The sequence below is a fragment of the Ambystoma mexicanum genome, chromosome 9, assembly GCF_040938575.1.
Source record: "Ambystoma mexicanum isolate Mex_15411 chromosome 9, UKY_AmexF1_1, whole genome shotgun sequence".
Lineage (NCBI taxonomy): Eukaryota > Metazoa > Chordata > Amphibia > Caudata > Ambystomatidae > Ambystoma > Ambystoma mexicanum.
In genome coordinates, this window is record NC_090931.1 from 906,124,996 (window position 1) to 906,151,698 (window position 26,703).

At 45.9% G+C, this 26,703-nt stretch overlaps 1 protein-coding gene across 1 annotated transcript in view; it reads left to right on the plus strand.

The window, feature by feature from the left end:
- Positions 1-26,703, plus strand: part of MCM3AP (minichromosome maintenance complex component 3 associated protein) — a 1,669,219-nt gene that overhangs the window by 796,266 nt on the left and 846,250 nt on the right. The window contains exon 14 of the mRNA XM_069616041.1: positions 26,576-26,676. Within this exon, the coding sequence (XP_069472142.1) occupies positions 26,576-26,676 (101 nt within the window). The remainder of the gene's footprint in view (positions 1-26,575; positions 26,677-26,703) is intronic.

Genomic DNA, 26,703 nt, shown 5'->3' on the forward strand with positions numbered 1-26,703 from the left:
AATTTAGAATGCAATGTGAAGCCCATCCAAGTCTCTCACATACACTTTGTAACCCACATCAAACCTCTCATCTCACTCACACCCCCCCGCCCACCCAGGCTCAGACTGTTTTAAAGTGGTGAGAAGTGTTGTAACATGGGGGGCTTGACCACAGTCGCAGGGCAAGTTTCTGTAAAGTCACTAAATGGGGTCCAGATAGAGAGATACAGTGCGCAGCGTCCTTCAAATAGTGCAGTAATATTCTCAGCCACCAGAATGTCCCAGATCTTAACCCACTACATATGGACCACCGGGCCCTCAGGGGACTTCTAGTTTCGAGCTATGGTCAGTTTTGCCACTAGGAAGAAGTGTCCAATTGTGTGGCCAGGGGGCCTGTAAGGGGAAACTGCCCTGAGCCTGTGTCACCAAGTATTGCCGTCCATGGGGAGTGACAACCCCGTAATGTCCTTTATTTTGGAGAATGCGTCCTTTCAAAAGACGGCCACTTTGGGACACGACCATACCAGATGGAAATAGGAGCCCCGAGCATCATAGCCCTGCCAGCAGGTAGCGGAATAGTCTTTAAGGATGTGATGCAACCTTTCTGGAGTGAGGTACCACCTGTAACAAAACCTATAGGAGCATTCCCCATCTGTTACACATCTAGAGGACTTAAGCATTCTTCCCCATATTCTCAGCCATCCCTCGTCAGTGGGCCCCCCTAAGTCAGTTTCCCATTTAGCCATGTACAGTAGGAGCACCACTGGGTCCCATGTATCCAATAGTTTGTACAACTTTGAGATTTGACCCTGTGAGAGACCCCCTACAGTGTTAAATCAAGGGCAGACAGAGGTCTGTTTGCTGCTTTTTTGTGAAAGGGTGGGAAGCCCAGTGTCGCCGTTGGGCTTAGTGGAAGCGGTCCATTTCAAGCAGAGTAAAGGCGCGTTTACACTCCTCAAACGTCTTTGGGCAATTTTCCTTGTAAAGCTGGTGTATGTGCGATAAGCCCCCCACTGCCTACCTCCTAAAGCCCACCCGGTACGGCCCTGATTGCAAGCTTGGGTGGTTCCACACTGGCGTGAGGGGCCCCATCCCCACTGACACTCCCCATTTACGGAGAGCCCTTCCGATGTAGTAAAGTGAGTACTTTGTACTTCCCTATAAGGTGAAACCCCACTCCCGCCACAAGTGTCTTCTATCAATGTAGGGTAGGTGCATGAATTCTACTGCTGACTGGGCTTGCTCGATTTGTTTCCATTTTGGTTGTAGGGAAGGGTCACCCCAAATGAAGGTGTGAGACAGCTGTGCGACAAGTTGTAACGAAAGGCATCCGGGACCCCCAGGTCGCCCTCACTCATTGGTCTCAACAGTACCTTCCAGGCTATTCTGGCTTGCTTATTACCCGCTGATGAATTTGAAGATCCTACCCTAGAGTGTGCAGAGATCTGGGCCAGAAATCCTCACTGGCAGAGCCGAGCATAGGTATAGCAGGGCTCGGAATCAAGTTTATTCTGACCGCCGAGATGCAACTGAACCAAGAAATCTCCTAGCGTCCCACCTCAGCAAGTCTTCCACAAACTCCTGGAATAACAAAAGGAAATTAGCCCGGAAGACCTTGGAGGTCTTACAAGGGATGCAGACCCCCAGATAAGGGATAGGCTCACGTGTCCATCTTATAGGGGCTAGGGCCCCACTCATACTCCCTTTTTGTGGCCTCAAGGATACATCAAACCCATGCGATTTAGTGTAGTTTACCTTGAACCCAGAAACCCGGCCAAAGCCGTCTAGTTCCTGCAGCACCTCAGCTAAAGAGGATCGAGTATTACTCAGGGTGAGAAAAATAATCATCTGCATTAAGGGATACTTTATAGACCGCCTCCCCAACCCGGACATCCCCAATCGCCCCATTAGTGCTCAGGCGGCTGGCGAACGGTTCCATGCATAAGGCAAAGATGAAAAGTGATAGTGGGCAGCCCTGCCTCATCCCCCTAGTGATTGACAATCTAGATGACAGAGCCCTGTTAACCCGAAGGCTAGTGGATTGGTGTTGCTAGATCGCCATCACCCCGCTGATGAATCCTGGCCCAAACCCGACCCGTGTCAGGACCCTGTCAAAAGCCTTATGGGCGTCCAGTGCCACTATGCCCATATCTATATCCAAGCGTTTTCCCACTTCCAACAAGCTAAGGACTCGTCACACATTATCATGTGCACCTTGGTCCGCAATGAACCCGGTCTGGCCGCTGTCTATAAGGTCAGGGAGGACCTCATCATGCGGCGGGCCAACATCTTTGGGTACATGTATGAGTCTGTTAGTGAGGGTAATGGGCCGATGTGAGTTGCAGCTAAGCAGATCTTTGGGATCAGGACCGTAGTGGAGGTTTCCATGGAAGGAGCGACCCCACCAGAGGGCGCAAATGAGTTGAAGAGATCAACCAAGGGGGGAACCAAGAGTTCACAGAACTTCTTATAAAAGGCAGCCGTGAATCTGTCTAGCCCCGGAGCCTTGTTCTTCGGGGATTTGATTGCCCATTCTACTTCCCCAGACGACATGGGCACCTCTAGGGCTTCCCGATCTTCCTCAGATAGACTCGGCAAAGGCGCATCTCTCAAATATTGGGCCTGAGCCGCCTCCAGAGGAAGTTAACCCCTGAATACCTCATTAAAGTGTGCCTCTAGAATCCTCAATTTATCCGCCTCATCCCTCTGCACCACCCCTTGCTCGTCCCGCAAGGCTAAAACTGAGTTGCGGTTTTGGAGCTTATGCAGCTTGGCCACCAGGATCGGCTCGATTCCCTTTAACGTAATAATACTGCTTCGTTTTTAGAATTGCCTGAGCAGTCCTGTCGGCCAAATGTGCTTCAAGTTTACTGCATGCAACCCTGAGTTTGCGTACGCCTTCCGAGACCCCAATCTCTTGTGTGCCTTCTCCGCCCGAGCAACGTCCCCCTCTAAGCCCACTCTAACCAGCTGCCTAGTTCTAGTATACACAACAGTCTTGCTGATGAGCTCCCCCTAACCACTGCCTTCATGGCATCCCACACAAGGCCCTTCGAAGGCCCAAAGTTTTAATTCTCCTTAAAGTAATTGGACATAGCCACTCCCAATTCACTAGTCAACTGGGTCGTATAACCTCCACTGGTGCCTAGGCCTTTCGTGCCTGTCCAGTACTGCCAGAGTCATAGACACTGGTGCATGGTTGGACAGGGTGTGTGTGCCTATTTCCACCCCTCGAACACATGGGTATAGCGCACTGGGAGCGAGCATGAGATCCAGTCTAGAGAAACCCCCATAGACAGAGTAAAAGAGAAATCCCTGTCTTCCCCCGTGAGCCAATCTCCATGCATCTACCAACCCAATTCACAAAGGAACCGGCAGAAGGCCATGGAATGTTTGAAATCTAACTTGGTAGGAGGCAGGGTCTTGTCCACCAGGGAATTAGGAACCAGGTTGAAGTCCCCACCCAGGATGAATTGCACTTAAGCAAATGAGAGCACTTTGAGCAGGACATTTTCCAAAAATGCTTCCTGTCCAACATTTGGGATATATAAGGACACCAATGTGAACATTTGATCCCACAGCAGGCCTTTAACACACACGTAACGCCCCTCCGGGTACCGTAGGACCTTGTAGAAATTGGAGTTTGTTCAACCACCAAAATTGTAACGCCTTGTTTTTTCTCACCCCCAGAGGCGAAGAACTGGCACAGGAATGCTCTATTTTTCATACACTTCTCGTACTGCGCAAGCAGGTGGGTCTCCTGCAGGAACACAATAGAAAGAGACCTGTCCCTCAGTTTGCCCAACACCGCTTTTCGAGGGAATTGGTTCCTCCGACATATTCCATATCTATGACAGGTAATCACCACAGCTGTGCTGCTTCGGAAATTCTCCGGCGTCTGCATCGATGACGTCGATACGCTGTCCTCGAGGGCCTTCGTCGAGTCAACATCACAGGATGTTATAAGTAGGACGCACGACGCCCGTAGCCTAAGTTCCGTTTTTTCCGCGAACGTGTTCTCTTGGGAGATCTCGGCGCACCTCGGTTCTTCTGTTTCTACGGTCCTTCGAACTTGCTTTGTGAATTCGAATATCATGTCTTTGTCTTCCTCAACCCCGCGGTCGGGTTTCTAGAATAGTCGGGACTGCAGTTCTAAGATGTCACTTACAGACCCGCACAACGCCTGCCTCTGGTGCCTTGGTGAGGACCATGCCACGGACGACTGTGACGAGTGCCAGTCGTTAACATCAAAGGCCTTGCGGGAGCGGAAGAAGCTTTCTCTAGGTAGGGTTTCCAAACCCCGTAAACCGAGGTCCACTGGACTTTCCACCGACGATTCGAGGGGCGACTCTCCGCGTCGTCGGCATAAGTCCAGGGGGGTCTCAGTCACAGAGTGGTTCCCACCATTCCTCTGTCTCCTCAAGGCACTTGCGGAAGCGCCGTCACCGGTTGCCTTCCCCGTCCGAAGACTCTGCCCGACGACTGGTTGCTTGTCCCAGCAAGCATTCTACTCCTGCGGAATGGGAGGCATTTCGTAAGGAAAAGATGGCAATTTTTGAGTCGCAGGGCTCCGGTCCGTCCGTGCCTTCGAAAGAAGCCGGCCGTGACCGTGCTAGAACCACCACCCTCGGGTGGTCGGCACGATCATCGGGAACCTTCGAGGTCCCGATCGGACAAGGTGGATCACTCTAGCCATGCCCGCTCCAGGTCCCGGTCCTCGACGCCCTCGAGACCGTCGGAGCCTGTGAGGTCTTCTTTGAAGACGTCGGCGCCATGTCAGTCGAGAGGTTCCCTCGAGGCTCCGGCTCCGAGGAAGCCATTAACGCCATTGTTAGGCAGAAACCTGTGCAGTTCCCTTAGGGACCACTGCAAAAAGTCTAAGACTACAGGTGTTAGCAGTAAACCCAATTGGTAGCAGTCTGTACCACCCAGATTTACCTGGTAGCTGTGGCTGAGCAGTCAGACTTCTCTCAAGAAGAGTTAGGCAGTATATAGAGTGTACACAATAGGGCTGGAAATACAGTAGTACCAAAACACTGACCAGAGCTTTGGTATAAAAGTATATAATTATTTATTTAACAACACACTTGTAAAAATACACTGGCACTAATGTATGCCATGCAGAAGTCCTCCATCCCAGCCAGAACCTGATTTACCATCCTTTGGAATGTTGCAGGTGCATTTTTCAGTCCAAAAGGCATAACCTTAAATTGGTATAAACCAAATGGGGTAGAAAATGCAGTTTTCTCCTTGGCATGGTCTGTCGGGGCTATTTGCCAATAGCCTGATGTTAGATCAAATGTGCTGAGGAACTTGGCTGCACCAAGTCTATCCACCAACTCATCTGTTCTAGGCAAAGGATGGGCATCAGTCTTGGTGACTGCATTAAGAGCTCTATAATCCACACAGAATCTCAATTCTTTGGATCCTGCCTTTGGTACTAACACAACTGGGCCAGACCATGGACTAGTAGAGGGCTCTATTACCCCGAGGTCAAGCATCTTGCTGACCTCCCCTTTGATGTGGGATCTCACATTCTCTGACATTCTGTATCCTCTGCTTTTGACTGGCAGATAGTCACCAGTGAGTATATCATGCTGGCCCCAAGGGGTCAAGCCTGGTGAAAGTGAGAACAGGGAGGCAAACTGATTTAACATATATTTGCACTCCTCTTGTTGCTCGGGTGTCAGATTTGAAGAGAGATTGACTCCTTCAATCTTTTCATCCAAGGGTAAGCCTCTGAGGAGATCAGGGAGAGCTTTACTCTCTTCTTCCTCTTCTGTTGAAGCTAGAAGCAAGGCTCCTACTTCAGGCCTGGAGACATATGCCTTTAGAACAGACAACAGTTCTTGCAACTAGTCCATGAGATTCCTTTGGCTGGTCACTTGAGTTTCAAGAAGACCAAGGAAAGACTCTCACGCTACTTTTATTGGCCAAAGATGGGGGCTGAGGTAGATAAGTTTTGCAAGAGCTGCCACACCTGCCAAACTTCTGGTAAGGTTGGTTCCAAGAATGTGCCACCTTTAGTGCCTCTCCCAGTAGTGGGAGTCCCATTTCCCCTGTGTTACTGCACTGAAGGTGCTGTGTAACACACTTACCAAAAACACATGAAGCCCTATGGAGTAAAATACCCCATAGCCCATAAAACACATTACAAATTCAAAGGACATTCTCAAATCATGCCTAAGAGTGGGAGAAAAAGAGTCTCACTCTTAGCAGGAGAAAAAAATAAACCCCAAAAATCCAGCAAAGCTGCTGGGGGACTCACTAGGTTTGGGAAATTAGCCTAAACAGAGAATTCTCCCCAACAGCCATCGGCGCCGCGGTCGTCGAAGGACATGCTCGGGGCACCGCCCTCGAGGCCTGTGTTGAAGCCGTCGGCGCCACGCTCAACGTCGACGCCAATTCCATCAACGCCCTGAACGCCTTTCAAGGATGCTTTGTCGGAGGTACCCTGTAGGACCGTGGAAACCCCGAAAAAGGCTCTGGCCAAGTCCAAAAATGTGTTTGTCCCTTTTTCTGTGCCCCCATTCCAACCTCTGGATTATATTTCTGAGGTGGAAGAAGGGTCTGAGGAAGGTTTGGTTCCTGATGAGGTACCTGATGAAATATTGTCTGGTCATAGCCAGATTGAAGACCTGCGTCAGTCGTTGCACGATGCCAGTGGTCTGGACACCTCTCTGGAGGTGGAGTTTGGTAGGCCTGAGCCTGGCACGCACGCCTAGTCTTCATACCGGCCGTTTATGTCAAGGGTGTCGGAGTACTTGGGGTGGTCTACGCCCCCGGTGGATTTTCTGCAGGATGACCTGACCGATATCCTGGCCCTAGGTCCAGCAATTGACCGGGTTCTGCCATTCCATATGGCCTTGCAAAGAAAGGTGGCAGTGGCTTGGACTGCACCGGAGAGTGGGAAAGTCGTTGCTGAAAAAATACCACCCAGCCAGTGGCGACCCCGGCTACTTGTCGGTGCACCCTACTCCGGAGAGTTTGGTGGTGCAGGTGGCTACGGCTACGGCCCCGCTAAACATGTGTCGTACCCTACCATCCCTCCTGATAGGGACGACAAGCGTTTTGACGGTTGGGCAAAGAAAGTGTTTTCTTCAGGGGGTATGGCTTTGAAAGCAATCCACTCCGTGTGCCTTAGCACGTTTCACTCATACTGTGTGGAATTGTCTTCCTTAGCAGCTGAACACATTCCTGAAGGGGAGGAACAGGATGGCTTTCTTGCCCTTGTACAGGATGGCAAGGATGCCATGTGTGAATCCGTTCAGTCGGGTCTGGACATGGCAGACTGTGTCAGCTGGTCGATGGCGGCGAGCACCGTGATGTGCAGATTTGCGTGGTTGCGGAAGTCGGGGTTTGCTCCGGATGTACAAGCCCGACTTCTCAACATGCCCTTTTGATGGTGACCATCTTTTTGGCAGCAAGGCTGACGAGAGCCTCGAGAGGTTGCGGACCTCGAAGGCTGCAGCAAAGTCATTGTGCGCTGCAGTTCGCCAACTTCTGCCTTTTCATCCTAGGGGACAGCAATGGAGGGGAGGTTCCTTTCGATATTACTCGACCTTTGGTAAATTGAGGGGAGCTGCAAGTCAAAGAGGCCAACATAGGAGTACCAGAGGTGGAAAACAGGGTACTCGAGGTTCCAAGGCCGCCCGAGCAGTTGCCTCTTTGCCCTCGGGCACTGCTGCAGCCGCTTCAGCTCAGTCATGAGGCCATGTCCCACGGTAGGGGGCGGCTGGCGCAGCATCTTGTAGAATGGCGTGCCATTATTTCAGATGTGTGGGTTCAGATGTGTGGGTTCTGGAGATCATAGCCCGCTCCTACTGTCTTCCTTTCCGTCAGAGGCCTCACGACAACCCACCAGAGAATCTCTTTGAAGAGTCCGGATCCGCTCCTTGCGCAGGAAATCAAATCACTGCTGGAGAAAGGCGCCATAGAACTGGGGCATGTAGCGGAGAGGAACAAGGGATGGTATTCCCCTTATTTTTTGATCCCGAAAAAAGATGGGGGATTGAGACCCATCATGGAATTGCGTGGTTTGAACAAGCTCCTCAGGAAGGACAAGTTCAAGATGGTTACTCTTTCGCAAGTCCTCCAGGCCCTTCAACTTCAGGACTGTTTGGTGTCTCTCGACCTCAAGGACGCTTATTTTCATGTGCCGATCCATCCAGAGTACAAGAAGTACCTGAGGTTCGCGGTTGGCGACTCGCACTTTCAGTTTCGGGTCCTGCCGTTTGGATTGACCTCCTCCCTGAGGGTCTTCACCAAGCTCATGGTGGTGGTGGCAGTGTAACTCAGGAAAGGGGGGATTCACACCTACCCCTACATGGATGATTGGTTGATCAGGGCATGCTCTCCCGAGCAAGTCCTTGATAATCTCTCCATCACCTGCCACTCCCTTCACAGACTGGGCTTCTCCCTCAACTTAAAGAAGTCCCACTTGACACCGACCCAGCGGCTCCAGTAAATCGAAGCAGTGCTCGACACATCCCTGGGGCAGTGTTCGCCTCCCCAGGTGCGGGCTCATCACACTGCAGATGGTGCACAAGTTTCAACATGCCCAGAGTCTCCCAGCGTTCGAGTTCTTGAGGTTGCTCAGCCTCATGGCATCCTGCATTCTTCTGGTGCCTGAGGCCCGACTGTGGATGAGATCTCTGCAGTGGGCTCTCAAGATGCAGTGGTCACAGTCCTCTTGCAGGATGTCGGATCCCATTCAGGTGCCGACCTCGGTCGCCCAGGACCTTCTGTGGTGGGCCGTCGAAGGCAATCTGTTGAAGGGGGCTCCATTTTGGCTACCCTGGCCAGAGGTGACGATCGTGACGGACGCATCCCTCACGTGATGGGGAGCTCATGCCAGCGAGTTGACAGTCAGCGGTCGTTGGTCTCCGTCAGAGTCCAGACTCCATATCAGTCTGTTGGAGCTGAGGGCCGTCAGGCTTGACCTGAAGGCTTTTCTGCCGACTGTGTGAGGGAAGAATGTCCTGATTCTGACGGACAACACAGTGGCCATGCACTACCTCAACAAAAAGGGGGGGCAGGGTCACTTCCTCTGTGCAGAGAGGCGATGCAGCTCTGGTTCTGGGCCATCCAGCAGGAAATTTCGATCTCGGCAGTTCATCTGGCCGTAGACGAAAACGAGACTGCGGATGCTCTGAGCAGGCAGAGCATGATCTCTCACGAGTGGGAGCTGGCTCAGGAGATTCTCCTGGAGATCTTCGCCCTATGGGGGACCACACAGGTGGATCTCTTCGCCACCAGGGTCAACCGCAAGTGCGAAAAGTTCTGCTTGCGGGAATTTCCTCCAAGAGGAGCCTTAGGGGACGCATTCATGGTTTAGTGGTCCATCCCACTGCTGTATGAATTTCCTCCAGTCCGCGTCATCCCGCAAGTGCTGCGTCGGTTATGGAGTTTCGGTTCCCGGATGATCCTCATTGCTCCGGCATGGGCCCGGAGAACGTGGTACCCAGACCCTCTCGACTTGTCCATCTGCCCTCCACGCCGTCTTCCCTACAAGACGATCTGCCCTCATGGGAGGTGGGTCAGGTACTCCATCCAGAGGTCAGATCCCTCAACCTTCACTCTTGGCTTCTGAAAGGTTGAGGTATAAGGATTGGGACCTCCTTGAAGACTGGATGGAGGTGTTGCTTTTGGCCAGACGGCCTGCAACAAAAACTGTGTACCATTGCGGCTGGAGAAAGTTCTGCGACTGGTGCAGGGTTCAGAATGTGGATCCTTTTTCGTGTGACATTCCTGTGGTTCTGTCTTTTTTGCTTTCCTTAGCCGACAAGGGCCTGCAAGTGGGTACCATTAAAGGTTACCTGGTGGTGCTGTCCATATTTAAGCGCTCGTCTGAGGAGTGTTCTTATATTAAAATTCCTTTAATTTCTCAGTTTCTGAAAAGGCTCACTAATGTGCTTCCACCGTCACCTTTCCAGGTGCCCGGTTGGGATTTGAACCTTGTACTAAAATTCCTAATGGGTGATCCATTTGAGCCTTTACATTCTTGTCCTTTGAGACGGTTAACCCTTAAAACTGTATTTTTAGTTGCGGTTACTTCCGCTCGCAAAGTGAGTGAGTTGCAGGCACTTTCTGTTAAGCCACCCTTCACAGTGTTTCATAAGGACAGGGTTGTGCTTAGGGTTCGTCCTGTCGGAATTTCATTTAAGCCAGAAGGTCATTCTTCCGGCATTCTATCCTCCTCTGCATCCTGGTAAGGAAGAGGAGAGGCTTCATAGGTTGGATCCTAGGAGAGCTTTAAGTTTCTACATCTCGCGCATGTCCCGGGTCAGAGTGGACGATCAACTCTTTATAGGATACGCTGGAAGGCGTTTGGGACAAGCTGTTACTAAGCAGACTTTGTCTAGATGGATTATCTTGGCAATTTCTGAATGTTACCGCTTGGCGGGTAAGGACCCTCCGTTAGGCTTACGGGCCCCTTCTACTAGGGGTGTGGCTGCCTCTAATGCCCTGCAGAGGGGTGTTCCCATTCGTAACATTTGTGAAGCAGCCACATGGGCTTCAGTCCATACTTTAGTAAGACACTACTCTCTAGATTCTATCCATGGGCAGGATCTGGCCTTTGGCAAGGCAGTCCTCTATTCTGCAATTTGATTGGGCATTCTAAATTTCTAAATTCTAAATTCTTTTCCCTCCTCCATACGTTGGTACTGCTTTGGGAGTCTGTCATAGATATGGAATACGTCGGAGGAACCACTCCCCTCGAAGAACAAGTTACTTTCTTACCTGGTAACATAATTTCGATGGGATGTTCCGACGACGTATTCCATATCGTACCCTTCCAGCCTGCCCCGCTATAGAATTTCTTATGCTATTGCATCTTCGGTTTCCGCAAGGCTTTCTGTGGTCATACAGGCAGAAGATTGGTGCCATACGTTCTGTGAAAAAAATACAACTGAGGCTATGGGCGTCGTGCGTCCTACATATAACACGCAGAACGCAGACGCCGAAAATTTTCCGAAGCAGCACAGCTTTGGTGATTACCGGTCATAGATATGGAATACGTCGTCGGAACATCCCATCGAAAGAACGTTACCAGGTAAGAAAGTAACTTGTTCTTCTTTTCACCGGGGAGTTCAGAACCCTGCACATTCCATGTCCCCATCAGCATTAGGTCCTCCCCCCTCAGCTACAGCATCGTCACCAGGTAACATTTCTACGGGGAGCCAATCGCCACATACTGGTCACCCGGCACGGATTGCCCGATCATTGGTCACATACAATAATTGTCTGTCCCACAGCCAACTTTTACATCTTAATTCCCCCGCTAGGAGCCCCCTCCCCCTAATCCCCAAATCTGCTTGAACATGAGCATGTTCCGCACATCTTGTAACTTTGTAAGGAACCCGACTTGGAGGGTGGAAATGGAGAAACCTGTCTTTCCGCCCTCTCGGCGTCAGAGACACTTAGGTAGCCATCCTCCTGATGGCGCTCCTAGCCACACCCCCTTATTTATTTATTTTTGATTTGTCTTCTTTTTGCATTTCCCGTTTCCCATTTAGTTTGAGTAACTTCACCTTTCTAACTTGGAATGTGAGGGAAATTAATTGTGCCTCAAAGAAAAAGAACATCTATAACAAGCTATGGAGAATGAGAGTAGATAGTGCTTTCTTGCAAGAGACACAAATATTAGAATATGATAAAGTGTTACTAAATTCAAAGTACACTCAGGTGCTGTTGAGCTGCAATACAACTAGACGAGGGGTATGTGCATTTTAATCTGAAAGGGAATAAATGTAGTGGTTGAAAAAATTGATAAAGATCTAGAAGGTAGGTTTATATTGGCACATATTATGCTGGATAATACAAAGCTCACAGTTGGTTTGATGAATGGACGCTGTGCACATGGTACTATTTTTTTCAGGGATTTGACTACGAGTCTGCGGAACATGGATGGTGACCACATGATTTTGGTGGGTGACTTTAATTGTGTGCTAAATGATAGACTTGATCTGTCTGCTTCTTGTAGATATTCGGGACACCATGTAACAGATAGTCTGAGGATTATGATTGATAACTTTGATACGGTAGATGTTTGGAGGGTTAAATTCCCAAACACCAGGGAGTTTACTTTTCACTTGCCAGTGCATGATTCCTAAACACGGTTGAATTATTTTTTTATGTCTGATACGTTGCTGGATGGAGTAAAAGATGTGGATATCCTGGAAAGGAATATTTCAGACCACGCTAGTGTTCGATTGAAATATACTGTGCAAAGAAAGAGTCGGGGTTGCAGGAGGCGGAGATTAAATACATGTATTTTGAGGGATGAAGCAGTTGAACAGAATTTAAGGAATTACATTGAGATTTTCTTTTTGAGAATCTAAATTCCGCAGACGTCTGTTTTGTATGGGACTGCTTAAAAACAGCAAAAAGAGGGGAACTGATTAGTCAGACAGCTGTGAGGAAGGCATGGTATCAAGCAGTAGACACAGACACAATGGATACACGTTTTGAAAACCTTTATTCAAAGTTTTAGTTGGGTTGGTAGAATTCTGAACTGGTCTTAACTCTAAAATGGGAGTAGTCTCGACCATTAAATAAATAAAAAATACGTCCACGTCATTCTGGTCAAAATAAAAAGGCCTATACTAAGAAAACCTAACCTTGTCCGCCTTCTGAAAATGACGAATGTGTTAAGGGAATGCAAAAGAAAAAAATAGTGTCTCAAAAAGAAATGTCACGATGGATTCAGCATTAACTCCATTCCCCAGGTTCAACCCCACAGGGCCTAGAGAGTCTCTTAAAAAAACAAAGGATATGGGGATGGCACAATTGTATCAGTCTTGCACACTTTGGCTTACTGGGACGATACAACAGTTCAATCTTAGGCTTGCATCATCTGGTAGTTCAATCACTTCCTTAAGGCTTCGCCCACCTTGCCATCAATATTCAGTTTGCATTTACTTTTTCTATTTCTCACAGTTCTGCACAGGATTCACTTTGCTGGACTTCAGCCTGTCTCGTTCCTTCTTGGGGTTCTCTTCCCCACATTTTATCTAAAGTATCCTTTTCACCGTCGAAGACCTTCGAAACTCCAAAGAATTTACATAGACCTCTGCATGACCACTTTAACCTCTCTTTTCATCAATTCTTCAATTCACAGTCAATACTCGTCTTATGGCACCAATACTTCTTGGTACTTGTGGTTCTCACTCTTTTTAGAATGCCTTATACTTTTTGGTATTTCTTTTCCAGCAATGCCTCTTGGTACTTGTAGTTCTTATTCTCTTTAATTTGCCCTTGTTGCCTTTTCCAAAGTTCTGATATTTTGCCCTCTTGGCGTATTCACAGTTCATATATTTCACTTTCCTCTTATTCAACTTTCTTTATCACAGTTACTTTCTTTCTTTTGATCTAAGCTGTAATATCTTTTGAAACTCATAACATTTTACAGAGACTTTTGAATGTGCAACTTCACCTCGCAGGACACTGTTACTTTGTATACTTTCCTTTCATCAATTGTGCTCTTCGCGTTTTATCGGCACACGCGCAACCTTCAGCTTTCAAATTAGTCACTTTCCAATTAACATCAACCAGACTTTTGTTCCCTTCTATAACTTAAGGGTTGTGTTAATGGGATTTCTTTCATATTTTTCCTGCAGTTGAAGGCCATTAACAATGCCTCCTCCCGAACACTGCCGTTTGCCCGGGAGAGTCGCTGGCCGATTTCTGGCAACTTGAAGGTTTCTTTCCTCCACTCACACGGCTTTGCTCTTCGAATGCTCACTGCTTCCCGAAAGCTTGTAAATATTGCCTGGCTTTCTCTTGTTCCTCTCAACTGCCGATCAGCCTGTTGGCCTTCCAACTTCCACAGCCTGGTTCACATCAGACGAGCTGTTCCTTCTCGTACACAGCCTTACTCAGTGTGTTTGTGTGCGCCACCTTTTATCTTTACAGGGATTGTTAATAAGTGTCAGGTGTACATGGTTAGAGTTACGTGCCTGACTCTGCCTGGCTTCATTACAGGGACAGGACCAAGGGAAGTCCAAGGAGGTAATCTTTCTGACCTCATTCCTGATCTTTCTCGGCGCAGTGTTGTTGTTAAGATAAAGTGGGGAGGAATTATGGGAGTTATAGTTCCTATAAAATAAGCTGGGATAGGGGTTGGATTGGTTGTGGGAAAAGGGGATACCATGTCTCACCATTGGGTGCTTCTCCCACACTCCCAGTGGACCTCCTACCCAGGTGATCCTGCCTTGCTTGCCACCCCCAGGGTCGGGATCCAAAAGCAATGGCCCTTCCCTGGCCACCTGAGTACAGGATCCCGGGGACTAGGTTGCGAAACACCCTCTGGTTTTTCACACAGCCCAAATCGGGAAACCAGCAGTGGAAGAGATTAAACAATTAGAAACCTTGTTGGCTACAGTTCAGAGACGTTATGCAATTTCTAAAGATGATGAAGATGAACTTGAATAAACTGAAGGAATTGTTACATTATAAAATTGACCAACAAACAGAGTTTTATTTTAACACCAGGCAAGCGTTTTGTCAGAATGGTTAAATAGGGGGTCGACTCTTGGCTAGGAAACTCAAAGGCTATTCAAATAAGTCAGCAATTAGGAACATTGGTTGTTTTATTTTTTTTAAAGCATAATCTTGTGAGAATAATTTTTTTAACCAGTATTTGGATGATATATGATGTTTGATGGTTTAAGGTATTGCAGTGTACTAGTCCTTTTCTTTGTCAAAAAACAGTCACATTTTTGTATTGGTCTTTCCTCTTTAATAAGACTGTCCCTCATATTTTTACTCCTTGTATAGGTTGTATAAGAAAAGCATTTTTTCGTGGTTTATCGTCTGTAGCATATATAGTGCATTTGTTTCTGATAATTGTACTATTTTTCTTTCATCATGAAAAGGTAGTAATGAGTCAGTAAATTAGTCTTTTTATCATGTGTGTTTTATCCTTGCATGCTTTTGAAGTAGGTAATTCCTATTTATGTTAATGTTGTTTCCACAGCTTATTTCTGAATTCCTTTTATTTAGTTTAACTCCACACTTGTAAACTGTCAAGCAACTCATTTTGCTGTGTTGTGTATCAAAATTCTTTACAGTTAAATCTTCTTTATGAAAGTTTACTGTACTGGAGACCTTTAAAGGAATGGTTCGGTCAAAAAATGTTCTTGTCCCTACGGGTCGGCCATGTGTTTTTAAGCCTACGTCGCACGATTTTAGAAAAATTTCCTATGGACCTTACCCGAGTTTTCGTCCATTAAACGCACGCGAAAACCGGCACCAGGGCGCTGCCATTTTGTGATAATCCTATCACTTGCCCCATCGCCCTGGCTGACCTGCTTTTGCGGCACTAAATGATATCCCCCGCCCCTTAGCCTGTCATCAGCAGACGCGTACCGCCCATTTCACAACGCCAAAGCACGTCTCGTGTCAACAATCGCTGCGCTTCAGCTAATGAAGTGTCGCCATGAAAACGGCAGAAAGCCTCTTTACTCAAGTATAAACAGACCGTTTCACAACACACAGCAGCAGATTTTCGATTCCATTCCTCTCTCTGTGTTACTTTGAGTATTCCGTGACTCGTTTCTGTGCTCTGGTCAGCTACCTTCGTTGCTTGTAGCCCGTGTGAACAGATACCAGTACCACCGCTATAAATTCTTTTTGTTGGTTTACCACACAATGGCTACAATAATGCCCTACATGTACGAGCCCGAGTATACCGAGGAGGAACTACTGGGAAGGGAAACATGCGAAAACAATGGGGCTTCGGACGGCAGTTGGCAGGACGAATCAACGGATTAAGACACTGGACCTAGTCGCATGGACGGTGTTTCCACTTTGTGCACATGCAATCGGTGCGAGCTAATGCCAACTGAGGACGAGAACTGCTGCTGCTGTGAAAACTTGGGATGCGTGGCCTACATTTCGGAAGTCGAGCCATGGCCGCAATGTATCACCAAGCTGCCAGACTTCAGGGCAGCCTGCCTCACACGGTCCGTGTTGAGGATAATGATGGTGCTTATGCACAAACTTCGTGCAACTGTTCGTCCTCGTAATCCGAGTAACTAGTAAGTATACTCTGCTTGTGATGCCACTCCTATTTCATGGTCTTCTACTATATCCAAGATTACATATACATATCATGTTAACGCATGAAAGTCGTTCAATAGTGTGCAGACTCTAGATAGCATTTGTCAAAGCGGAATGCCATTAGTTACAAGAATTGTCATTGACAACAAACGTTTAATAAACTTATCTTGATCATTTAATAACAGTTTGTATCATTCTTTTTCACAGGTGGTACCGGCTGGTGGCCTATCGTTCCTTTACATGGTGGCTTCACGGGAGGCTTGGACATCGCGTTCGAAGAGTAATACCCGCATGTGTCGTTTGTGCCATAAGAGAAACTTTCCCGAGTGACTGCGGTCAGTACAGGGGATTTTCCCTCGCTGTGCTGCAACCTGACCTGTACAATGTGTGAAGTCTTGTATTTTTGTGCCATCAAAATAAGATACAAAATAAAACACCACATATATTTCAATAACGGTTGTTTCGATTGTTTAAATGAATGAAGTGTGTCTCCATTCAAGGTTGGACGTCAGACATCTGTGCTCCGAATGGGTGAAGGTCAGGTCGCTGTGAAGCGGGGTGGTCACTATCTAAGCTAACATATATATTATATATATTCTCAATAATGCATGCACTAAATAACACTTGTTCAAAGTCTTTCAGTAGGTTATGTATCTATAAAAGTCACACATACATCTATACTATCAATTAACATTGGAATATACAGGCCTTAGGTTAAGGGTCTTGACCACTATAATACACTGGTTGAAGTGTGGGTCTGTGCTCACAAGAATCTCCGGTATGTGTAATTTGTTATTGATAGGCAACGATATACTGCGGTAGGGGTCTAATGTTAGTTGGGGGTCAGCTAGGTGGGCATCATGGCGTGGTCAGTGGTCTGGCACATGAAGAGAATACCTTGCAGGGACACAGGGTCAGAATGGCAGTAAGTTTCCACTGGCGAGGGTGCGTGGGCAAGGTCACGTTTGTGGAGATGAACGAGCTATGTGCTTAGTTCAGGCTGGTTCACATGCAGGACAGTGATCTCAGAGGAAGAGTGATGTGTTGCATTTATTAGCTGTTGTAAATACCTCCGGAGTTTTCCAGTCAGAGTGGGAACGAGGGTGTCGGCCATGTGCTCTGCGCGCTGTACTGTCGCAGTGAGGCCTGGTCACCAAGATGGAGTCGAAAGGGGGTACAAAAATGGATGCCCCGTGCCCCGCTCAGTGGTCCCATCTACGTGAATGTCAACCAAAGTTGACATCACATAAGGGCAAGGGGCGAACCCACTACTGGAGGCACTTGGTCCGAGTTTCTACTGAGAAGTAAAGGATGATAGGGGCCTGATGGCCCCTCGCTCCCACACACTTGCCTGCATGCCCACCGGCCCATCCAACCCCCCCTATCAAAGGCATTTCGCACCCGTGGATGAGCACTGCCATGGTGTGGTGTCAGGGGCGATAACTGCCAAGGTGCCAAACACCATGTACACTTCAAAAGGTATCCCACGCCCAGGGGCAATTGCTCACATGGCCTCCTCAGACCCTGTGTCTCTAGGCAGGCCAAGCCTGACGCTGGCCGCCCCCCTGCAAACCACATAATACCACGACATACACACGTCATTCATTCACAAACACACCCCTGTTTCTAATACTTTATAAATGACTTGATATCTCTCATGAGAACATCTTTGTGCTTTGCAAGTCAACTCCTGAACGTTCTACCTGAGAAGCACTGAGATCTATGCTAATCTGCTCGTCTTCGTGCCACCTGTGACCGCTTCGAGCAAACTCCTCAGTGTGCTACCTGTGGCCATCTACCTGTTCTCCTGCAACATACTGCTCTGCTTGCTGAATCCAACTGTTTGTTGGTCAAGGTAAGGCCATGTATCCTAGTCATATTTCGGTCATTTTTAAATTTCTATCGATTTGCGATTAGAGTACTCAATAGTGCTATGTTCATTGGTCTCATTGCTATTGACTTGAGTTTGAATTGTTATGCTATCGATAGATCTATTTATTTTCATCTGTGTCAATTGTCATCGAATTGCATCCTTCGGGGGTCCAGTCTATAATGTAAGCATGTTTCCTTCTCGTGCAAGACAGAACATCCAAGGGACGAGTCACATGTTCAGAGTTTAGTCACATCATTTACAAATTTCTGCAACTTATGCAAACACTAACACATGATGAACTGGTATAGTTCCGGCGAGTAAAACAAACTTTGCATTGAACATTGTATGGTTCATTTACTTTTGTATCACATTTTTATTCATCAAGATTGTTTAATAATGTCGATATTTACTTTTCAGAATTTTCAACAATGCCTGCCTGTTCGATTAGCGGTTGCCCTTCGAAGACCCATGCTAAATCTGAAGGCACTAGAATGCATGTATTCCCGAAAACTGTTGATCGAATAAGAGAATGGGTCAGACATTGCGGATATCCACTGGATGAGCTAGAAAGTAGAGTCCAAGAAGTCTTACAGGACAAGAGGGGTGATCGATACCGCATCTGCAGCCGGCACTTTTCCCCGAACATGTACGCGACATCTTGGGTAACAAAGAAGAATAAACGGCGAACGACAAGAAAAATTGCTCGCAAACGCTATTCCCACTCTATTCATCCATATTCTGCCACTGGTGAGTCAAGTGTCTGTTTTTAGCTTTAGGCCTTGCGGTAGTGTGTAGGTAGCCGAATGGATTAATTGATATTTTAGGTGTTGTTTCCAATTTGTAATACTTTCGACATTGATATGAGTGTATAGTTTTTTGAATAATGACATTTATCAATATATTATTTTTAGATTTCATAACCCACAAATGAAATCTATATATGGGCACGGGGAAATGTGCTATATTGCGCATTACTCAAGTATTCTGTCTCCTTACATGGCAATTTTAAATATTGGCATTTCATTATCAAACAATAATTTACCTTTACAACTTCTTGACTATCCCTTGAATCTGAAGCAAGAACATTCTACTTCCGTGACGTGCTCGCAGTTATCAACCACTTGTAGCGTGTATCAGGTAATCTTACTTGGCTATTCCGCTACAGACTTGTTTTATGCATGTCAAGTAATAGTTTTTATGTATCGTGTGATTATTTTACCAATTATTTGGTTAGTGCTTTCCAATTGCTATACACCTTAATTGTCGTCCTGTGGTGTTTGTTTTAAGTTATAATTCATGTCATCCATACTAATGCAAGTACTGTCTTTCAGGGAGATGCTGAAGCGTCCACCACATTGACAACAGCCCTAGATGTTCTTCGGCAGCATGAGGTATGGATACTGACAGCTCCATTGACTGTGATCATCAGGACTGGAACACTTGTCGTTTGTTCTACACCATGTTTCATTCGTGGTTAGCCATTGATATGTACCTGTGCGGTCGACACCAAGTGTGTGTTATGTTTTCAATATTGTAACCCTTACTAATGCAAATCCTACGTTTCAGGCAGTTGTTGAAGCGTCAACCCCCGCACTTGATGCGGAGCCTGACATTCAAGTAATTCCAGGGGAAGTGGAAGCAGGACCATGCGGATTCGAATTCGGCGCAACAGCTTTCGGAAGTGCGCACTACATTTACAACATCCCTAGATATTTTTCAGCAGCACGAGGTATGGATACTGACAGCTCCATCGAGCGTGATCATATAACGTGATTCCATTTGCTATACTTTCTTCCCTATTAACGCAAGTACTGTGTTTCAGGGAGACGATGGAGCTTCCACTACAATCACAACATCCCATTTAGATGATGCAGATGTACAGCAATTGGAGAAATAAGTCGATTAAATCTGATCATATTTAAATATTCCTTGATTCTTTTAGACAAAGCATCATTTGTGGTTATCTCTTTATATGTACCTGTGCCGTCGACCCCAAGTGTGTGTATGTTTACAATATTGAAAACCATACTAACGCAAGTACTGTGTTTCAGGGAGTTGCTGATGCATCCTCTCCAATACAATCATTCATGGCAGTCCATTCAGAGCCAGAGGTATGGATACTGACAGTTCCATCGAACTAGGTCATCGGAGCTCGAATACTTGTCGTTTGATTGTTCTACACAATGTTTAAATCGTGTTTAGCTATTGAGATGTACCTGTGTGTTCGTCCTCATGTGTGTTTTATGCTAACAATATTGTGATACATAGTAATGAAAGTACTGTGTTTCAGGGAGTCGATGGAGCCTCATTCCGTGCTGTCTATGCGGATACAGGAAGGGAAGAGATGTTGAAGGTCGAGTCAAAAAAGTTGCAAAGAAAAGAAACAAAAATAAGGTTAGTTACAAACAGTTCATAACTTTAGACATTTTTTTGTGCTGGGGACTATTTTGTTTTTTTCCAGTCAATTGTACTATACTTTATCTTGTGTTTAAACTGAACATCCCTTTCCCAATCTGTCCTCTAGTTACCCGTGGGTGTACAAACTATACATACACAAACAGTGAAGCGAATGAGAGATGTTGCTTGCCAGACCATTTACACTATGGAGGAACTATTAATTCAGACGCCGCGTGTTGAGACTAGAGATGCTCATGTCCAATCGCCAGAACATGAAAAGAATGCGTCCGGAGAATCCAGTAAAGTTGTAATGGACCATTGCCACAGTGGGACTGCAACACCACAAGAAGATGATACTGAATGTATTGAAGATAGCTCTGAAGTAGTCGCAGATCAATTCACACAATCTACACCCGCCAAAAAATTGCCACCAAAAAAGCTGTCGACATTGTTGTGTTCTCCCATCAATGTTGAAGTAACAGATGTTGAAATGACAGAGAATGAACCAGCAGCAGCATTCACCGACGCATCAGAACCTGATATCAGCAATATTTCTTCCAATTCTGCTGATATGTCTGCAACGATGCAGTCGGAAACAAGTGTGATGCCGGATGACAGTCTAATGAAAGAGGGCAAATACATAGTATTCGACAGTTGTTTGATGGATATTATAAGTATGTTGAAATGTGGGCATTCCGTCAGAGGGAAAGTATGTGGGAAGCCATTGATTCATGTGACTCGTCAAAAACAAGGGAGTAACGTCCCAATACATGCCGCCTGTAGATTAAATCATACGTTCTCATGGTCTGCACAACCAATGCTGGGGAAACTGCCAGCAGGCAATCTACTGTGTGCAGCTGCATCACTTTTTAGTGGCTCCAGTTTTAGAAAGTTGGAGTCTTTCTTTCAGTTTGTGGGACTCCATTTCATTTCTAAAACGCAGTACTACAAATTCCAACATGATTATCTATTTCCGGCCATTAGTGATGCTTGGAAAATTGAACAATTGTCTCGAGCAAGTACATTCGAAGGCAAACGATTCAGGCTAGCCGGCGATGGACAGTGTGACAGCCCTGGATATTCTGCCAAGTACTGCACCTACCACTTTCAGGACATGGATAGTAAGAAAATTGTGAGTTCGGTGTTCATGCAGGTGTCCCAATGTAAATCCTCAGTGGCCATGGAGAAACTAGGATTTATAAAAATCAGTGGAATATCTACAATCGAGGAGAATGCACATCGACCTCATAGCCACGGACAGACACGTTTCAATTGCCAAGACAATGAGAGAGCAGTTCCCACATATTAAACATCAATTTGATGTATGGCATCTTGCTAAATCAATCAATAAGAAAATCTCGGCTGCAGGGAAAATAAAAGGTTTGGAAAGTATTTCACAGTGGTTCCAGTCTATCAGCAACCATCTTTGGTGGAGCTCAAACTTGTGAAGGGTCAGTCCTACTTGAAAAATGACGGTCACTGATGCACCACTGTACCAACATTCACCGCTGGACAGAAAACCTACATTTCCACCAATTTGAACATGGCCCTTTGTCCCCAGAGGAGGCACGGAAGAAGTGGTGGTTGGTTCCATCTTCACCCACACACAAAGCCATTGAGAAGATTGTTTTCGATAAAACTCTATCAAGAGATTTGAGGGGGCTGACAGAATTCTGTCACACAGGAGGTTTGGAAGTGTTCCACAATATGTGCCTAAAGTACAGGCCAAAGCGCTTGCATTTCAGCATGCAGGGCATGAAACATAGGACTCTACTTGCGGTCTTGGCCCATAACGAGAATGTGTGCCGTGAACAATCTAGAACTACAGGTAATGTAGGGATGCTTCGCTACACTACGGCCTTTGCAAAAAGAAGTAAGCAATGGGTGATGAAACCAGTCTATGAGGAAATGGAGTTCGACTTTGTTAAAGGCCTTATTGTTGCTCTACTCGAGAAGCAAAGATATGGAATTTTGAGCGTTTCTGTGCAGAGCAATGATGCATTGCCACCAAACATTGCCACTGTGCCATGACCACCCAAAGAAGAACTCGTTGAGAAGTACAAATCCCGGTTTAAATCATTATAATCTGATTGTCTTTTTGTAAAAGAAATGTTATTGTACAGTGTACATACAAAGTATGCAAACCCTAACCCCTACCTTCACCATCCTGGGTGGCGAACAACCTGGGTGTCATCTTTGACTTCTCTCTCTATTCACCTCATATCGCTGACCTTGTCAATATGTGTATGTATATATTTTTGTTGCTGTAACTAAGTTTCGCAATCTCATGTAAATGCTGCGCACTGTTTAACCGAGGGGAGGCTTGCGTATTGCAAATAATAAAACAAACAATAAATCTCACTTTCAACTCAACTCCTCGGGTACTTTATACTTTCCCTGACCTTCCCCCAAAAAGTCAATATCCCCATAGTTATGGTTCTCTAGGGCTGCAAAGCTCGCGGACAACTAGGACAAAATTGGGGGCCTTAGAACGCGCCAAGTGAGCCGTTGCAGATGGGAGAGAAGCCAGTTCGCATTTGCACATTGAGGCCCAGTACATAGATGGATTCGAAAATTCAAGTTCTCAAAGATGGCTTTACTACGGGATGTTGCAAAGTAAGAATGTATGCTCATTTCGAGTGAAGGTCAGCGGCTTTGATTTTCAGCTTGCGGCCTGAAGAGGCCCACAACTCGCACTGGCAGTATAAGGTTTTGTTTTTTTGACCTTGAGAGACAGGCACCATGCCGAAAGGACTTCATTTGAAGGAGGGGTGCAATAAAGTAAGAGACGATAAGGCAGAAAATTCTGAAACTAGACCGAGTTTCATGTTAGTTCAGTATACGAAAAATCGTTGTCACAAGCACAGTGGGATTTACGGACTGCATTATGGAGAGACACAATGGAAATTGCAAATATAATGTAAGTAACTCTTTAGACGCTATTATACCGGAATGAAAAATTCATGAATGGATGGATGAATGAATGAATGAAGAGCAAGTAAAACGTTTGTGGGATCGTCTTTGTACCGGGCACATGGGCATGCAGGTCCACATTCCACACGCATGTAGACAAAGTCGTTTCCCATTGTGCGTTAACCTCGATTTATTTTGTTAGTTTTCGCATTGATTTTAGCGCCGAACAGACTCCATTGCACTATCCTTGCAAGCAAATAGTTTCTGATCGGCCGTAATAAATAAAATTAATAATAGTAATAAAGATCGGCTGGCGAGACTATTTATAATTTGTATGTTTTCAAAACAGGTATATCCTACCCTACTGCTACTGCCACCAGTTTCAGACCCCGGCAGATGGTTTTTTCAACCACCAGCTGCAGCTTCTCGTAAACAACTGCACCACTTTGACGATCTTATGGGACGATCGCCAAGGGCCCATATGCCCTTGCGCGGTACTAGCAGCTAAAAGCAACATATCAACCTTTACGCTGGCCTAGTGCCTAGTTGATGGAACAGCCTTGTGGTTCACTATGCGACCAAAGTGCTTCTTTTAACAAAAACCAACACCCTGTGTACCATAAAGGAACAGCGCGTGACTCACGATAAAACGGAACAGCATTTGCGGATAGAGAGAAAAAAAAATCACATTCGGATTTAATATGCCAATTGCTGAAAATTCTATAAACATTTAATGTCAAATAAATGTACTTTACCAAATGTACCGTGTTGCTGTTTGATTTTAAAGTACAGTTTCATATTCCGAATTGTGGTGCGCTGTGTTGTGAGTTGATCTGTGTTGGTTTCCGGGTTCTGTGTGAAGTCGCGTAGAAGACGACTGGGCGCGTTTGCCTACGCAGCACAGTAACGTCACAGAGAGAGGCAGGGAATTTGAATGTTTTAATAATGTCCGGCTCAGGGGCGCGGGACATGATTTAGTGCCGCAAAAGCAGGTCAGCCAGGGTGATGCGGCAAGTGATAGGATTATCACAAAATGGCAGCGCCCTGGTGCCTGTTTTCGTGTGCGTTTAATGGGGTGTCCGGTCAATTGGTCGACAAACTGGTCGACTGCAATTTGGTCGACACCATTTGGTCGAATGCCAAATGGTCGAATTTTTTTGTTTTTATTTATATGTGTTTTGTGGGTTTTCGAGTGGGGGGGAAAAAAAAGGGGGGTTGGGGGGGACCCCCGGGGGGACCCCCCCAAAAAAAACCAAAAAAGGGGTAAAAAAAAAAAAAAATCGACCATTTGGCATTCGACCAAATGGTGTCGACCAGTTGTCCCATCGACCAAATGTTTTCGACCAAATGACTGGTAACCGTTTAATGGACCAAAACTCGGGTAAGGTCAATAGGACATTTTTCTAAAATCGAGCGATTTAGGCTTAAAAACACATGGCCGACCCGTAGGGACAATAAACATTTTTGACCGAACCAATGCAAGATATGTTTCACGTTTTTTAATTTAGCTTTAAACCTCTTTGTTGGGCTGTCAAGTCTGTAATTGCCGAATAGTCCAAGTTGATGGGCCTGAACAAAGTGTGAACCCTTTTCAACGGTGTTGAGCAGTCTGGGTCGTCCCCCGTTGGTGGCCATTAATGCTATTAGCACTCCCGCATCTAGTCTGTGGTTCTAACGGCTTAGCTGTTTTACCAAACGAAATGCCAAGGCTTGTCCCTACAGAAAACTACCGTAATCATGGCTGGGACAGACCTGGTGAAGGGGGCTTGCTGAGTCCCTGGGTCACATCCATGCTGCAGAGAAGGGAGAGATGTTGGTGGAAACGATGGTGATGAGTGAAGAAGAGTAGGCAGAAGAGGAAGGCAAGTCATTGTGCACGAGTAGGCGGATGAAAGGCATAGTTGGGGATGGGGGCGCCTGTGAATGTCAAGGTGTGCATGGTAATTGCAAGAGTAATCTATATTGGCACCCAGTATTCTCCTGGGTTTCAGCAGCTCGCATCATCTCTGACCCGTTTTATTTACCTCAATGAAAATGTATTTAATCCTCAATAATATTGAATTACATGCAATATTTTATTGAATGCACAACTGGATGTTAAGATGCCTAAATGAATCATGAATTGAGTTGTGAATTGCATATTCATTACAGCATGGGTCTGCATTTGTTACATGTAAGTATTTGGAAATTTGGGAGCAACATGAGTTACTGTAATCCTGCGGTAGTTGACCAATGTAGGAGCCTGCAACAACTCCAGGGTGGAAAGGAGGCTGCTTCTTCCAGCTGCTAATTGTTGGATAGATGGTAGTCTTGCACATTATAAATACTTGTTATTTAGCATTTGCCTTCCTGATGAGTTCATACTTGAAAACGGTACAGTGATGCATCCTATCAACTGGGAGAATTAGTCAAAACAATTCCATGACTTTAAAGGCAAATAAAGCAATGGATTGAAATGTGGTACATTTCTCTTCAGGCTAAGTTTTACAATGTTTTTTTTTCTTGGAACAAAAGGAAATGTAGAAAGTTGAATTAAATAGAAATGCAGAAAGTTGAATTAAATAGAACATAAGTATCATTTTAGATGTGTGTGAGGTATTAATCTTCCATTGCAAATTAATTTGATTTAAATATAGTCATATAGAATACTCTGGCGCCCTATTTGTCAGGCTATTCAGTGTAGCCACAATGCTTTGAGTTGCTTTTTTGTTGCATAGAGTGCTTTGATATCATCAATTTAAGGGTTGTTTCGTATGTATGGCATTTTGGTGCCCTTTTCATGAGGCATTTGGAGGAGTAGCTTAACCAAAAGTGCTCATCTATTGCTAACTGTAATGAAAAAACATGAAAATGAAATGTGAATTGAATTTGTTAATTCACATGTAAAAAGTATTTGGATTTGCCAAAAAACAATCCTGTAATGCCAGAAACGTCTGCACCATTTGTCATTGTTTGATCAGCAAGATGCCCTTTTAAATTTGTGGTTCAGATCTTCTGGAAAACAGTTAATGTGGCCCAGACGAAGGCACACGTTATAAATACCTAATCAAAACGGTGCCCAGCACTGTGTTCTTACACATTGCCCTTGGGCAGCAGGTGCTGGACAGTGATTTTTTTTTATAAACTTTATTTCTGTTTGAGATTTCTGATACAGCAGCCTTTGTTAACTTTTAAAATCGAACTCTGCTAAATGCAGCTTTTATTAGGCAATTTGATAAACACATGGTCTGCATGGTGCCCCACATGTTCCTTCCCCTGTGCAGCCAGGATGGCTCAACAATGGGACAGTATTATTTATGTGCAACTTTTCAAAGTAACATATTAATATTTAGTATTTTCCTTGAGCAGCAGATCTCTGAGGTGGTGGAGGAGCTGGTGGAAGAATACCTGAAGGAGCATTGCAAGGTGATGAGTGAGAGTGGAGCCGCATATGCATCGGCAGCTCTCTGGTAAGATTTATATTTACTTATTTACAT